The sequence below is a fragment of the Plodia interpunctella genome, chromosome 30 (genome assembly GCF_027563975.2).
Source record: "Plodia interpunctella isolate USDA-ARS_2022_Savannah chromosome 30, ilPloInte3.2, whole genome shotgun sequence".
Taxonomy (NCBI): domain Eukaryota; kingdom Metazoa; phylum Arthropoda; class Insecta; order Lepidoptera; family Pyralidae; genus Plodia; species Plodia interpunctella.
The window spans coordinates 2,640,875-2,656,431 of NC_071323.1; the positions used below are offsets into that span (position 1 = coordinate 2,640,875).

A 15,557-nucleotide genomic window follows, 5' to 3' on the forward strand; every position below is an offset into this window, starting at 1 on the left:
ATTTGATATCTAGTTAATAAACTATGACATATGGCAGCCCTAATTAAACTAAAAAAAAACAAATGTCATGTCATGTCATGTTGCTTTGCTTTCGCCTCGCTCGCTGAAGTGTGTCTGTGGTCTGTCGAATTACTAAAAACTGCGTATTTTAATTTATCTCCGTTAAAAATAAAATAATAAAATAACAAATAAACATTTCATATTCTATGCTGAAGTAATGTACATATTTTGTTTACTGTTTATTGGTGTTTAAAGTGGTTTAATTAATGTTACAAAGTGGTCAAGTAATGAATGAACTCATATATACTATTTGTTTGTTTCTGTGATATCTATAATATTTCTGTAATCAAACGACGCATTCGGAAATCAACCTCGACAAACGAAAGTGTTTTATAAGGTTATCATTAGACGTGAGTATTTGTTTATAATCCGTTTTGGTTTCCAAATTGCATGGTATTTTAGACCCAATATGGCGGATGTTCGTGATTGATGTCATTCATGAATGAATTGTTAGTAATTCTTTGCAAACGATTTCGTTGTGGTCATAACGTGCTAATGATGCGTGTTTTATGCAATTACAGTCAGAAATATTGGGTAGGTGTGAATGCCAGTGCAGCAAATTGTGGTTAGGTCATTAGGATAGGTTAGTGAACTTGGAACATGTTCTCAGTTTTATTAAAAAAAATTGATAATTTTCTACAAATTCACTTACCCCTGCCTGCTTGCCTGTTAAGGGCAAGGGCCAATAAAACACTTTGTTGAAACCGGGAACACCCAAGATAGGTCCTATACTAAACAAGTTTATCAGCTCAGTCAGTTTAAGATGTCTGCTTCAAAATTTAGTTCTTCTAAATTGACGAAAGACAACTCGTTTTTTAACAAGTCTTAATATGTAAAAAAATCTTACCATTTTACAGTGCATAAATGAAAACAGACTGTTTAAGAAATTACTGTCATGGTCGAACTACCATTTAATTTGTGTTTAAGAAAATTCAAAGTACTGTGGAGATTACAAGTCATGTTAGGACTGAAAATAAAAATGGCTACATATTGCAAGTTAAAGCTTTGTAAAAATGTTTCATTTTTATTATAAGCAACTTGACTTATATATGTTAGAAAAGTAATCGGCGAAATAATACATTAGCCGAGATTGCACAAGATATTATGTTAGAGATATTTTGTTGAGATGAAAAACATTTAGTATTCTCTTCTTCATAGTCGTATTACTCATGGCTGAGGGTTGTGGTCATTACGTGGACTTAAACACACACAACAACTTTCTTGGCAGTAGTATGGAGTGGTTTGCCATTGTCTTATCCATTTTATACACAAGTTAATAATCAACCAGTGTGCAGGTTTCCTCACAATGTTTTCCTTCACTGGATTCTATACTATTCTACTACCCGATGTCCAAATCAGGTGGAATTTTATATGCTGGGCTAGTCCTCATGACAATTTATCTTTTTAGGGCATTTAAGGCAAAATTTTAATATAAAGCATGGTTACTTAAATGAATAAATTTAAATTCATTCATTAATTTAAATGAAAGCTTGTTTTAAAAGTTGTTTTTATAATACTTTTTTCTTTATATTTCAGATGATAGTTCACAGGTCGCGCCTCACATTGTTGATGTGAAAACATAAGCATGGGGCAACAAACATCACGGAAGAGTGAGTTTAAATTTTTTTAAATTAATTAATTACTACACAACTACACATAAAATAATGTGTGAAGTATTCTGTATTTGTAAAATGAATTTATAACTTTACATAATTACAACAAATGATAAACCGCGGTAACACCCGCAAGGTGCAGCACACGATAAACAAATTATAGTTGGCTATGTTTCGGTTGTAACAGACTAAAACTAGTGTGTTACTTACGGTTCTCAACTATACTGCTAAAAACTGAATTATACTGTTTTCACTAAATTATACTTTTTACTGTTGAACAATAATAAAGTATACAAAATACTGTGTTCACGTCAAACATGTTATTTAAAAAATTTTGTTAGGGGTGTTTAGTCTCTGTTCAGCGCAGCCGCAAAATGAATTTGTCAATATAAAATATTCAAGTCTGGCCTGATGGCTGACATTGACACTCACATGCAATTAAAAACATTAAAATAAAATACTGTTTTTTTTTCTAAATACTATTTTAGAATTTTTGCTTCTCAGACCTAAATATACTTCATTTCTGGTAAAAAAAGTTGGCAACCCTTGGTGTCACTACTGTGGCTTGTAATCAAACTTAAACTCAAAAATATTATTGCAATTACAAAGTATACATAGGTGGTACATACAAGATATAGTTTTACAGTTTGCAATAATGAAATTATATCTATGTAAGTAATATGTTTGAAAAATATCAGCTCAAGCTCCTTGATGTAGAAATGTTGTAACGAGAAAATGAAAATTGTAGGTGCGGAATGCACGTGTGGATGTGGCGCCTGGGAGCGGCGGCGGTTCGCGGAGTCACCCAGCAGTGTGCACAGATACGTGAGCGCAGTCACAGACAGGTAATCATTTTTATCAATTTTTTACAAGCTTTTAATGTTATCTTGCAAGTTACATTTCTTCTTCTTCCAGTTGACCCACAGAGTTGAAATTTCGCATTCGGCTCAATGCATTATTATGATAGGCATGACCTGATGGTGCAGCACGGACATGGGTTTTTATGGTTAAATGCCATATGATCTGAGGGCAAAAATTGTCATTTTTGTAAAAAACTACGTTACGTTCCTAGCTTTATTTTGTCCATGTCACACTCTTGTCATGTCAAAAAGGATATGGGATACCTCATGTATGCCGTGGGAAACTCACGCGATTGAAGCCCCAGTCAAAAGCTAGTATATGACGAGAGTAGTATATGACATCTGTGCAACAGATGGAGCGGGCGCGAATGTTCGTGTCGGCGTCGCCGCTGGCGGCGGCCCGCCTGCGTCTGCACCGCCTACAGGAGAGTCAGCGACGCTTGCCGCGACGACAGGTGAGTGTCCCATAGGAAGGACATTTCAGAAAACATCTCTCTCGTTTGAGCGAGGTCATTGAGCGCGAGTCTTCAGCCCAAGGTCGCTATCCTACTATTTCGTCTCAACTTCGCACGGTCGTCAGTATCCCTAGTTGTCAGAACATAACATTGGCATGCATATCATCCTTGACGACATTAAATACGCCTGCACAATGTATATACACAGTTGGGGCGCCCGTGTGCTTATGCACCGCTTATAATACGACTGGTTAATGTACTACAAAAAGGACATGCTGACATAATGTATGTATACAGATAGAGCGCCCGCTTGCGTCTGCGCCGCCAACAGGAGAGTCAGCGGCGCTTGCACTTACTGTACTATCATCATCATATTGAGTGTGTTATTGCTAACACTGGTGTCAAATTTCTAAAGGCTAAAGGTATCTGACATGACTTTTAACGACTACTTACCTCCATCTAGTGGCAGGTAGTCGCATACACATTAGTGAACTAAACTGTCTGCCAGTGTGCAGGTTTCCTCACGATGTTTTTCTTCACCGGAAGCAAGTGGTGGTCTATGACTAAACTACTATACATGAGTCATATTGGTATACAAACTCATAGCTATATGAGTTACAGTACGAGTAGGATACGAACTTGAGACCTTTCGATCCATAGGCGAGCGTCTTAAACATTACACCACCACCGCTTCAACTGTACTATAGAAAGGACATATAAAATATACATTTTGATTGGTTCCACCTCGACTCAGTTACTTTACAATATATATATGAATGATTTCAGATTGGCTGCAGTTCTGACATTAGGTGCCAGGGATTTGAGGCGCGAACTCGACGCCATTGTCCTAAATACAGGTTTGAGTACAGTCATTATATTTTAATTCATCCCAATCGACTTTTTATACTACTAAATAAGCAAACAGGCACGCGGCCCACCTGATGGAAAGCGGTCACCGCAGCCTATGGACGCCTGCAACACCGAGGGCATCACGTGCGCTTTGCCGACCCTGAAGAGATCTTTTCACGCCCTTTTTGAACAAGTCCATGTTGCAGTCTCCAGGGAAAACCATTGCAGGGAGATCATTCCATAACCTTTGAGTACGAGGGAGAAAATTCCTTTTGAAGCGTACAGTACGCGACACTTTTGACTCCAAGGTATGAGGACGAACTCCCTGACGATGGCTTCAACTCTGCAGCTTCCGGCGGTGAAAATATAGTGTCGTTGTGTTAGTATTTCATGACACCAAGTCAAGAAGTCCGAAGTTTTGGGGCTAATTCTAATATGTGTGATTCACTCTTTGAGTGAGTGGCTTTCATTCACACTCACTCGGGCCAGAGGTGAGAACCTCTGGCGCCTCTGGATATGTCATTTTGGTGGAAGGTAAACTTTGCAAACATTTTGGAATACTAAATTAATCCCAATTCCAACTAATATTATAAATGCGAAAATAAGTTTGTTTGTTACCTCCTCACGCTTTATCTTCCTAACCAATATTATTGAAATAAAAGCTTCCATTCCGGAAAAACGTTCCCGTTACAAAAGCACGCGGGTGAGGCCGCGGGCAAAAGCTAGTCATTAATAAAGGCTGTATTGTTTATTATTTTATGTATCTATATAGATAGATATACGACCTCCGTGACGTAATGGTCACCATGCCGGACTGCTACACTGGAGGTCCCGGGTTCGATCCCCGGTTAGCTCAACATGGAAAATGATCTTTTTCAGATTGCCCCGGGTCTTGGATGTTCATCTATATATGTATATGTTATAGAATATAGTATCGTTGAGTTAGTATCCCATAACACAAGTCTCGAACTTACTTTGGGGATAGCTCAATATGTGTTATTTGTCCTAATATATTTATTTATACGAAAGTTAATGATTTCAGATGGTGATTCTTCGAGGGAAAGCAGTGAGCCGACGGCTGAGGTGTATGTGTTATCCGTGGCACCAAGAAAGTGAGTATTTTACACGCTTTTAATTCACTTGCAATCTATACTATTATTATAAAGAGGTAAGCGTTTGTGAGTTTGTATGTTTGAGGCGGGTAATCTCCGAAACTACCGAACCGATTTCAAAAATTATTTCACCATTAGAAAGGTACATTATCCTAGATTGCTATAGGCTATATTTTATCTCAAAATTCTCACGGGAGCAGAGCCTCGGTATATTATATATATCGTGGAGAGAGAAAAACAGGAAGGGCAGTAAACAGGATTCTCGTCAATCCTCAATTTAAAATGACCGAACACTAGAACACAACCGCACTGTGTGACGCCACGTAGAGAATGTGACGACTAGCGAACAAGATTCGATCCGAATCCGACTATCGTTCAACCGTTTCATTCATTCAGTTCCGGGAGCTGAACTGCCTGGTGAACATTGTCATTCTATCACTACTAACACAAACATTACACTGTGTCATTTTCGTGTTTCGATTTGAATTGGTTGACGAAACGCAAATTAGATGGCGCTACTTTTAATTTGAAACTCGGACGTATACAGTCTGTCAAGAAAGGGAAGAAAAAGTATTTTAAACGAACCATATTTCTTTGCCATTGCAATACAGTACACAAATAGAATGGTCAAGATTGGTTGATGAACACCCAGTGTTGCTAGACGACAGGAGACAGGGCCCTTTTAATTTATTGCCAGACTGTGTAAATGAAATGAAAGAAAGAAAACATTTATTTGCTAAAAACATGAGTACAAATATACAAATTGATGTCAAAATGAATTATACCTACATGTTTTACCGAATATAGGTATGCAAATATAAATAAATAAAGAGGAGCATGCTATCACAAAAAGAATTATAATGTATACTAGCACTAAATTCTATCTGTAACTATCATTAAAGAAATCATTTAAAGTATAATAACATTTATCAGTTAATAAAGACTTAGGTGCTTTTTAAATAGATTTAAATTTAAGTTTTTATATTGATTTGGAATTTTGTTGTAAAATTTTTGTGCCATACATACTATGCTATTACCGAGTAAAGCAGTTTTTGATGGGTGCATGCATAATCGATAGATATCTCGATGATTCCTCAATACAACATCAGCTAGACGAGGGAATAAATGAGCATTGGTTTTCACAAATGTTGGAAATGTTTATTCGAACGGGGAGCTGCGGTATAAATACGTATGTGTGTATGCATATATGTATGTTTGTTACTCTGTCACTCAAAATCTACTGAACTCATCATTATGAAATTCGGTACACGGGTAGAATATAATCTGGAATAATGCGTAGGGTAATTTTTATACCGAAATTCCGAAAAGGAGCTATGTGTTGCAGCGCGGACGGGAGTCCGGCGCCGGCGCGGGAGCCGGCGCGGGCGGACGGCACCATCCGGCTGCATCCGCACTTCCAGGTCGGCTCATTGTTCTGTTGTATTTATTTCCAGTCTAAAGTATTTGACCGAACCAGAGAGATCTACAAATCAATCTGGGGGGAAAAATACATTTTTTGTATGTATGTGTAGGGACACAATGTCATACATACATGTACCTTGGCGTAAGGTACATGTATGTATGACCGCAATAAAGCACGGTCACTCACGGAACACGTTTATTATTTCTATTCGCGAGTGATTATTTAGTAGTGGACAATTTAAGTGAAATATTAGAGACTACTTTTCTGTAAATAAATATAATAATAATAATATATAAAAAATAAACGGCTGTGGCCGCGCTACTACACTAAATATTCCTAGTTTGACAATAATGGTGCAAAGCGTTTGTTTGTAACGCGATAACTTTCGAACTTTGAGGAAATTTAAAAGGTATGTAGGATCTGTCAATAGAATTTTCACGTGGCAACAAAATCGGTTAAGTCGTTTTTGAAATATTTTCAATTATGTAAAAACTCATCAAAAAAAATATTGTGTTCGCGAACTTAGACCGTTGGGCAACTTAAAAATTCTATTGACAGATCCTACGTAACTTTTAAATTTCATCAAAATCAGAAAGTCGAAAATCGAAAGTTATCGCGTTGCATACACATACATACATACATACAAAAAAAATATTTTTGCCCCAAGTTGATTTGTAGACCTTGCTCGCTCGATCAATTAACATTAAATTTTGTTTATTACGATGTTTTGTAATTTTTTTTTACTCTAGCTAGTTGACAAATTTTGTGTTCGGCAAACGTTTCTCTTATGAATATTCGATGTACGTAGATCCATCTCTGTGGCCTAAAAGGCCGGACTGCTACACTGGAGGTCCCGGGTTCGATCCCCGGTCAGGTCAGCATGGAAAATTACCTTTTTCAGATTGACCCGGGTCTTGAATATTTATTTATGTATATGTCATAGAAAATAGCATCGTTGAGTTATTAGTATCACAATTCTCGAACTTACGTCGGGGGTCCTAATATATTTTAATTTATTTATAGATAGCTAATTCGTTTATTTGATTTGTCACAGACAGACAGAAATAATAGACAAGTCTTAACCATAATAAAGACATAAAATTAAACAAATCGCTGTGCTGCAGCAAGGCAAAAGACCATAACTCAGCGAAACTTTCTGCACCTTAGTACAGAAACACTGATTTTCAGTCAGATTGCTTGTCTTAAACTTAACAAGAAGATGTTATTGTGAGTTTGTATAGTGAAAAGCAAATATGTCTTAATCTAATCCTTATCTTTACATATTATACAACAAAGACCTCTACCGCGTCTGTCTGTCTGTTCGCGATAAACTCTAAAACGAATGGACGGATTTTTATGCGGTTTTCACCAATAGACAGCGCGATTCCTTAGGAAGATTCAAGTGTATAAATGTATATTTTACCCGAGTGAAGCCGGGATATGTTGCTAGTAATTTTTGAAATTAATAAGTATTCCTTAGTCGTGGTTATTACGTGGAATGAAACACACACAACAATTTTCTTGGTATTATTAATTGAGTGGTTTTTTAGCCATAAGTAACCAACACTATATTCGAGAAGAATCGAAAATAATCGTGCGGCAATTGCTAGGTGGTGTGCGGCGGAGAGCTGCGCGCGTTGTTGCTGCGCGCGCCCGCGCCTCCGCTCGCGGCCACCAAGGTGCACACGCAGGTAAACTCTTTGTTCATATTTCTTTATGTAGCCGTCTGGTGAGTGAGTAAAAACTTTTTATACCATGGGATACAATTAAAAATATAATACCAATTAAAAAGCCTGTTTTTTCGACAAAGTTAGTTTCAACTTAGTGCTGGTTTGCATTTCACTTCTCACTTCGAATCGAATCGATTTGTACTGAGACGCAGCGAACCAATCACATTGCGGTGTGGTTGTCGTTGCGTCACAATGGCGCGCTGTGATTGGTTAGCTGCGTCCCGCTTCGAATGGATTCGATGGTGAGATATGAATCGCAAACCCACACTAAAACATCAGATTTTATTAACTGGTGTAATTATATTTTAATTTTATTGATTAATGAATTGATGAAAGTATAATTCAATTCAATTTTTTATGTCACTACATACATTTTGTACATAAAAAAAATTTTGGTGCAAATTTAACATGGTACGTGCCGAAAGAAATATTAAAATGGTACATGTGTGGTTCCCAGGTGGACTATATCCACTGTTTAGTGCCGGACCTGCAGCAGATCACCGCCTGCGCCTACTACTGGGGCAAGATGGACCGCTACGAGGCTGAGAGGCTGCTGGAGAACAAACCCGAAGGTCTGTGTATGTTAAAGCTATATTGGGCAAGGTTTTATCCAACTCAGAAGTAGTAGCACAGATCGGAAGCGAAAGAATATTGAGGGAGGGAAAAAATTTATTTAACAAATTAATTATTAATTCTACTTATGTTATAAATGCGAGAGTTTGTGAGATACATGTATGTTTGTTTCACTTTCACGCGAAATCTACTGGACCGATTGTTATGATATTCGGTACACGTGTAGAATATAACTTGGAAAAACACACAGGGCACTTTTTATCCAGAAATTCCATGCGAAAGTCGTGTCCGTTCCGTTTTCACGGCCAAACTGCTGGACCGATTTTGATGAAATTGTGGTGTGCATGTAGTTAAAGACTCCCATTTAAACATCCTATTTTAACTAATGTTATAAACGCGAAATAAGATGTTAATGTTAATTTTGCTTATATATAGTTTGAAGTACGGTACCTTTCGTCCCGTGAAAACAACTGTTCCTGTGGGAATTTCACGCGGGCAAAAGCTAGGCTGGAAAATGATCTTTTTCTGATTGGCCCGGGTCTTAGATGTTTATCTATATAGGTATAATATGTATTTGTTATAAAATAACTAGTTCGATCCGTGTGACTTGTTTGGGACAAATTTAAATATTTGCCTGTAATTAAATAAATATAATGAATAATATTGTCAGGCACATTTCTGCTCCGCGACTCAGCGCAAGAGGAGCACCTGTTCTCGGTCTCGTTCCGCAAGTACTCGCGCTCGCTGCACGCGCGCATCGAGCACTTCCAGCGCCGCTTCAGCTTCGACTCCCACGACCCCGCCGTCTTCGCCGCCGCCACCGTCACCGAGCTCATTGAGCATTACAAGGTAATCAATCTACACCTGTTTACACACCAATCTACACTGTTTACACCAATCTACACTGTTTACACCAATCTACACTGTTTACACCAATCTACACTGTTTACACCAATCTACACTGTTTACACCAATCTACACTGTTTACACCAATCTACACTGTTTACACGAATGTGTGATTTTATTTTCGTCATATCTCCGAAAGTATTGTCAGCATCACAGTAACTTTATCACTGGTGTTTCTATTAATATAACGACCTTCGAATAGTAATCAAAACAGGAATTGAACTAGGCAATTGTCCCCGGCAGGACCCCGCGTGCGTGATGTTCTTCGAGCCGATGTTGACAGCACCGCTCCCGCGCGCCCAGCCCTTCTCTCTGCAGCAGCTCAGCCGCGCCGTCCTCGTCTCCCACGTCAGCTACGACGGTAACCGCTTGCCTTCACCCTCGTCTACATCTACATCACTTGTGAGCCCTTCTCTCTGCAGCAGCTCAGCCGCGCCGTCCTCGTCTCCCACGTCAGCTACGACGGTAACCGCTTGCCTTCACCCTCGTCTACATCTACATCACTTGTGAGCCCTTCTCTCTGCAGCAGCTCAGCCGCGCCGTCCTCGTCTCCCACGTCAGCTACGACGGTAACCGCTTGCCTTCACCCTCGTCTACATCTACATCACTTGTGAGCCCTTCTCTCTGCAGCAGCTCAGCCGCGCCGTCCTCGTCTCCCACGTCAGCTACGACGGTAACCGCTTGCCTTCACCCTCGTCTACATCTACATCACTTGTGAGCCCTTCTCTCTGCAGCAGCTCAGCCGCGCCGTCCTCGTCTCCCACGTCAGCTACGACGGTAACCGCTTGCCTTCACCCTCGTCTACATCTACATCACTTGTGAGCCCTTCTCTCTGCAGCAGCTCAGCCGCGCCGTCCTCGTCTCCCACGTCAGCTACGACGGTAACCGCTTGCCTTCACCCTCGTCTACATCTACATCACTTGTGAGCCCTTCTCTCTGCAGCAGCTCAGCCGCGCCGTCCTCGTCTCCCACGTCAGCTACGACGGTAACCGCTTGCCTTCACCCTCGTCTACATCTACATCACTTGTGAGCCCTTCTCTCTGCAGCAGCTCAGCCGCGCCGTCCTCGTCTCCCACGTCAGCTACGACGGTAACCGCTTGCCTTCACCCCCGTCTACACCTTCATCACTTGTGAGCCCTTCTCTCTGCAGCAGCTCAGCCGCGCCGTCCTCGTCTCCCACGTCAGCTACGACGGTAACCGCTTGCCTTCACCCCCGTCTACATCTACATCACTTGTGAGCCCTTCTCTCTGCAGCAGCTCAGCCGCGCCGTCCTCGTCTCCCACGTCAGCTACGACGGTAACCGCTTGCCTTCACCCCCGTCTACATCTACATCACTTGTGAGCCCTTCTCTCTGCAGCAGCTCAGCCGCGCCGTCCTCGTCTCCCACGTCAGCTACGACGGTAACCGCTTGCCTTCACCCTCGTCTACATCTACATCACTTGTGAGCCCTTCTCTCTGCAGCAGCTCAGCCGCGCCGTCCTCGTCTCCCACGTCAGCTACGACGGTAACCGCTTGCCTTCACCCCCGTCTACATCTACATCACTTGTGAGCCCTTCTCTCTGCAGCAGCTCAGCCGCGCCGTCCTCGTCTCCCACGTCAGCTACGACGGTAACCGCTTGCCTTCACCCCCGTCTACACCTTCATCACTTGTGAGCCCTTCTCTCTGCAGCAGCTCAGCCGCGCCGTCCTCGTCTCCCACGTCAGCTACGACGGTAACCGCTTGCCTTCACCCCCGTCTACATCTACATCACTTGTGAGCCCTTCTCTCTGCAGCAGCTCAGCCGCGCCGTCCTCGTCTCCCACGTCAGCTACGACGGTAACCGCTTGCCTTCACCCCCGTCTACACCTTCATCACTTGTGAGCCCTTCTCTCTGCAGCAGCTCAGCCGCGCCGTCCTCGTCTCCCACGTCAGCTACGACGGTAACCGCTTGCCTTCACCCCCGTCTACATCTACATCACTTGTGAGCCCTTCTCTCTGCAGCAGCTCAGCCGCGCCGTCCTCGTCTCCCACGTCAGCTACGACGGTAACCGCTTGCCTTCACCCCCGTCTACATCTACATCATTTGTGAGCCCTTCTCTCTGCAGCAGCTCAGCCGCGCCGTCCTCGTCTCCCACGTCAGCTACGACGGTAACCGCTTGCCTTCACCCCCGTCTACATCTACATCACTTCTCCTTATAAATAAATATTATGAACCCGGGACCTCTAGTATAGCAGTCCGGAATAATGACCATTAGGCCACGGAGATCATTAAAATAAATAGGAATAACACTTAGTAGGGTACTTTTCATCCTAAATTCCCACGGGAACGAAGCCCCAGGGCGCAACTAGTTCTTTATATATTTGTAATAAATTTTCATACATTAAGAAAACTAATAATTTAATTTTCTTTTCGTAGGCGTCGAACAACTTCCGCTTCCGCCGCGCCTGCGCGCGTACCTGAAGGAGTACCACTACCGGCAGCGAGTGCGAGTGAGACGGCTAGAGCCGGACTACTCTTCACACGTCTGCTGACTGAGGTACATCAACATCTAGATCACAAGATACACACAAGATCACACAAGCTCCATACAAATGTTATTGACATTAGGAAAAATTCTCTCTATCATCTGAGCGTTTATTCGGTTTCTTCCACAGCCGTTGAGCGTTGGAGCCCAGGGTCCCGCTTTCCTAGTTTCTCGTCACCACTTCGCGCGGTCGTCGGCGTCCGTATTTGTCAGACCATTGTCACGCATATCATCATAGAAAAAAAAAATGTCAATACACAATGTGCTGTTGATCGCAGTCGAAAATGTAATCAAGCGACAAACGTAATAAATTAAAAATTTATTTTGGTATTGTCGTTTTTGATGTTTCAAGGTTGAAGGGTAAAATTAATATTTATTGTCTCGTAAATTAAAATCTTGCAAATTGACATTTTTCATGTAAATTTATTTATTTGGCACATTCTAAAGCCTAGATATTTCATTACGAAACCAGTGGCACGGAAGTAGTTAGTTAAATTCGTCGACGTAATTAATTTCGTCGGCGGTGTCACGGGCGAATGTCAAGTTTTGACGTGAATACAGTGCGTTGTATTCAATAGTAATATGCACTAGGAAGAATTTTTTTATGACTTTCTACGCCACTAGTTTACTAATGAAAATTAAAAGAGTATGTTAAGTTTCCTTTTAAAATCTGAAGTGGCTCTTCAATTAATACGTATAATATTGCGTTTTTTACGAGTCTAACATATAAACAATAAAAAATACAATTATTATCTAGTTCAAACATAATACATTCTAAAATAAAACATTAACTGCAAAAGTAATTTCCTAAAAAGTCTAATCCGTACTAATATTATAATTGCGAAAGTCTGTCTGTTCCGCTCTCACGGCTAAACCGCTGCACCGATTTTAATGGAATTTGGTATGCGTGTAGTTAAAAAACCATGTGGGGGGTAAAAATTTGTATGAAAATCGTGTTTGTTCCGCGTTCACAGAGAAATTCACGCAGGTGAAGTCGCGGGCATAGGCTAGTTATATTGCTGTGAAATAATAAAAAAACATGGTAAGATTGCTTATAATGAGACTTGTAAGAAAAAATCGGAGTTTACATAAATGAATGAATTTGTTAAGTTTTAAAAAGGTGAAAAGAATTTGAAGCTTATATTGAGCTTGATAGAGTTTAAATGTGTATAACAATGCATTGTATAAGTTTTTTTTACGAATTGGTGTTTTTTTTTGTAAATATGAATTTAATTGTATTAGAAAATAAATTTGAAACGCGATTTTATTTAGCTTTGTGACTACATTTGATATTGTGATCGATATATTGTTAAATGAAATGGCACCTTATGTGTCGGTGATAAGGTTTAAAATCAAAAGGAATTACAAGGCTAAATTAGACCATTATCGCTTGTACTAAAGAGTTGAAATTTCCCAAATCGCTTCAGTTTCCATGACAATGCATTATTATGATAAGCATGACCTGTGCGCTTTGCTATTTTCATCTCACTATCGAGTAGATTCGCAGTGAGACGCAGCTAACCAATCACAGTGCGCCATTGTGACGCAACGTCAACCACACCGCATTGTGATTTGTTCGCTGCGTCTCACTGCGAATCGATTCGATAGTTACAAGTGAAATACAAACCCGCACTTCGTCCTCAGATATATTCAGCCTCGGATCCCAGCAACGGATTTTTTAAAAAATATTTAAAGTATGTAATATACCTACTTAAATCTGTATTATTAATTTTATGTCATTTATTACTTTATATTAATTTTAATGTAATAAATTTGTTGTGTCCAGGTTTTATGTTAGTACACTGGCCACTGATAAAAGAATAAATGACAATGTGTTCTTGGTTTAAATATTTTTTCACATATTGACAAATGAGATTGCCGCCGATGGTTTTTAACATGTAAAATTGCGATTTGTATTTTGGAAATTCAATATAATTTATTTTCATTACCAGTACACGCTAGTTTTAATTTATTATAGACAAACTATTTGAACAGTTGTAAAGTAATAAATTTAATTTTTAACACCCAAGATAGCTGTTACTCATAATTAAAACGATCCGTGTTATTCATAAAGAAATTAAAAACATACATTATTCTATAGCTATAATGATTTTTGTCGCTATCATACTTTATAATATTTGAAATTGACAAAAAGAGACAAAACGTATTTTTTTTTAGCTTAGAGCATATTTTAACCTTTTTATGAATAACAGGTTATATGTATGTTTAATAATGTATGTGAAGCCAAGAGTAAGTTACAGCATGACATTTATAAATGGACTTGGTAATTTCTCAAAATTTTTAATTTTCTAAATTTTTATATTCATATTATTAAAGGTCGAACTCACTCGATTTTTAAAGGCCGGTATAAAATGTTCGCAATTTATTCAGTACATGGAATAAAAACCTACAATTCGCATAGAGCAAAATATATTTGTATAGATGTATCAAGATTAAATGTATTTAAAGCTTAAACCAGTGATCAAGCTGTGAAAAAATCACACTTGTAAGTCAACGCGGTCAAAATCCTAACTAATATTATAAATGTGAAAGTAAGTTTGTTTGTTACCTCTTCACGCTCTATCCATTCAACCAATATTGAAATTTTGCATACCTGTATTTTGAAGTACGGAAAAGGACGGTACCTTTCATACCCGAAAAATAAATCTTGCGGGCAAAGCCGCGGGCAAAAGCCAGTTTATGATGTTTTTGGTGCGCACATTCCATCAAGTTTTTTTATGCCTTCTCATGTTTTAACTTGTGTTCAGAAAAAAATTACCATAGCGCGCCAAATTCATTATATTATCATCTAAAGGTTAAAATATGAGTTCTATGCACGTCATGGCTAAAAGAATAATTTTGTTAATGTTGTCCTAAAATATTTCTATATCTGCGGTGCAATGGGCGTTGGTATAGTTTGTTATAGGTTATAACCTAGCGATGTGCTGATATGAAATTCTCTATTCTCGGAAACCTTGATAATTCCCGCAAATTTCCAAGAGACTCCTTGGAATTTTCACGGGAACGATCTGAAGAAAATTCTCCGGGAATCCCCGAGAATATCTACAGACCGTTACCGTGCATTCTCGAAAATTATGAGACCGGCACATCACTAAGTTATACCACTGAATTTTGTAAATAAAATTAATTATAAAATTTTATTTTATATGTATACGTTGTAACAATTTATATATTATATATTTACTTGTAATATAGTGTAAGTATAAGAATGTATAGCCCGTGAGGCGCGTACAAACAAATATGAGAAATAAACAAGTATATTTTAAATGGATTTTATCATTTTTCCTCGCCGCTCCCTGATAAGAGTTTGATAAAGTCTGTGAAAACGCCAGATTTAGACCAGCGTTGTGGTTATCACCGCAACATTATGCTGAGAGGAAGCCTTTTTGGTATACACAAATACGCCCAAATTGTGAAATCCTGTAAAATACTTAAGTTTGTGATATCAA

General features: G+C 39.5%; 1 protein-coding gene across 1 annotated transcript; it reads left to right on the forward strand.

The window, feature by feature from the left end:
- The first annotated feature begins 89 nt into the window (after positions 1-89).
- On the forward strand, positions 90-15,375 carry LOC128682646 (suppressor of cytokine signaling 4-like). Its single transcript, XM_053767523.1, has 13 exons — positions 90-410; positions 1,597-1,670; positions 2,422-2,518; positions 2,887-2,988; positions 3,775-3,845; positions 4,880-4,949; positions 6,295-6,370; positions 7,983-8,063; positions 8,560-8,674; positions 9,346-9,524; positions 9,825-9,942; positions 11,979-12,099; positions 12,218-15,375. Exons 2-12 carry the CDS (start codon positions 1,646-1,648, stop codon positions 12,092-12,094), a joined length of 1,050 nt encoding a protein of 349 aa, XP_053623498.1. The 5' UTR covers positions 90-410; positions 1,597-1,645; the 3' UTR covers positions 12,095-12,099; positions 12,218-15,375.
- The last annotated feature ends 182 nt before the right edge of the window (positions 15,376-15,557 follow it).

What these genes read in the sequence shown, in the direction of transcription:
- LOC128682646 (XM_053767523.1), top strand. Translation starts at nt 1,646, where the DNA reads ATGGGGCAACAAACATCACGGAAGA. An exon ending in GCAACAAACATCACGGAAGA is followed by an intron (nt 1,671 to 2,421) that starts GTGAGTTTAAAT and finishes TGAAAATTGTAG; the next exon opens with GTGCGGAATGCACGTGTGGA. An exon ending in GGCTGCATCCGCACTTCCAG is followed by an intron (nt 6,371 to 7,982) that starts GTCGGCTCATTG and finishes GGCAATTGCTAG; the next exon opens with GTGGTGTGCGGCGGAGAGCT.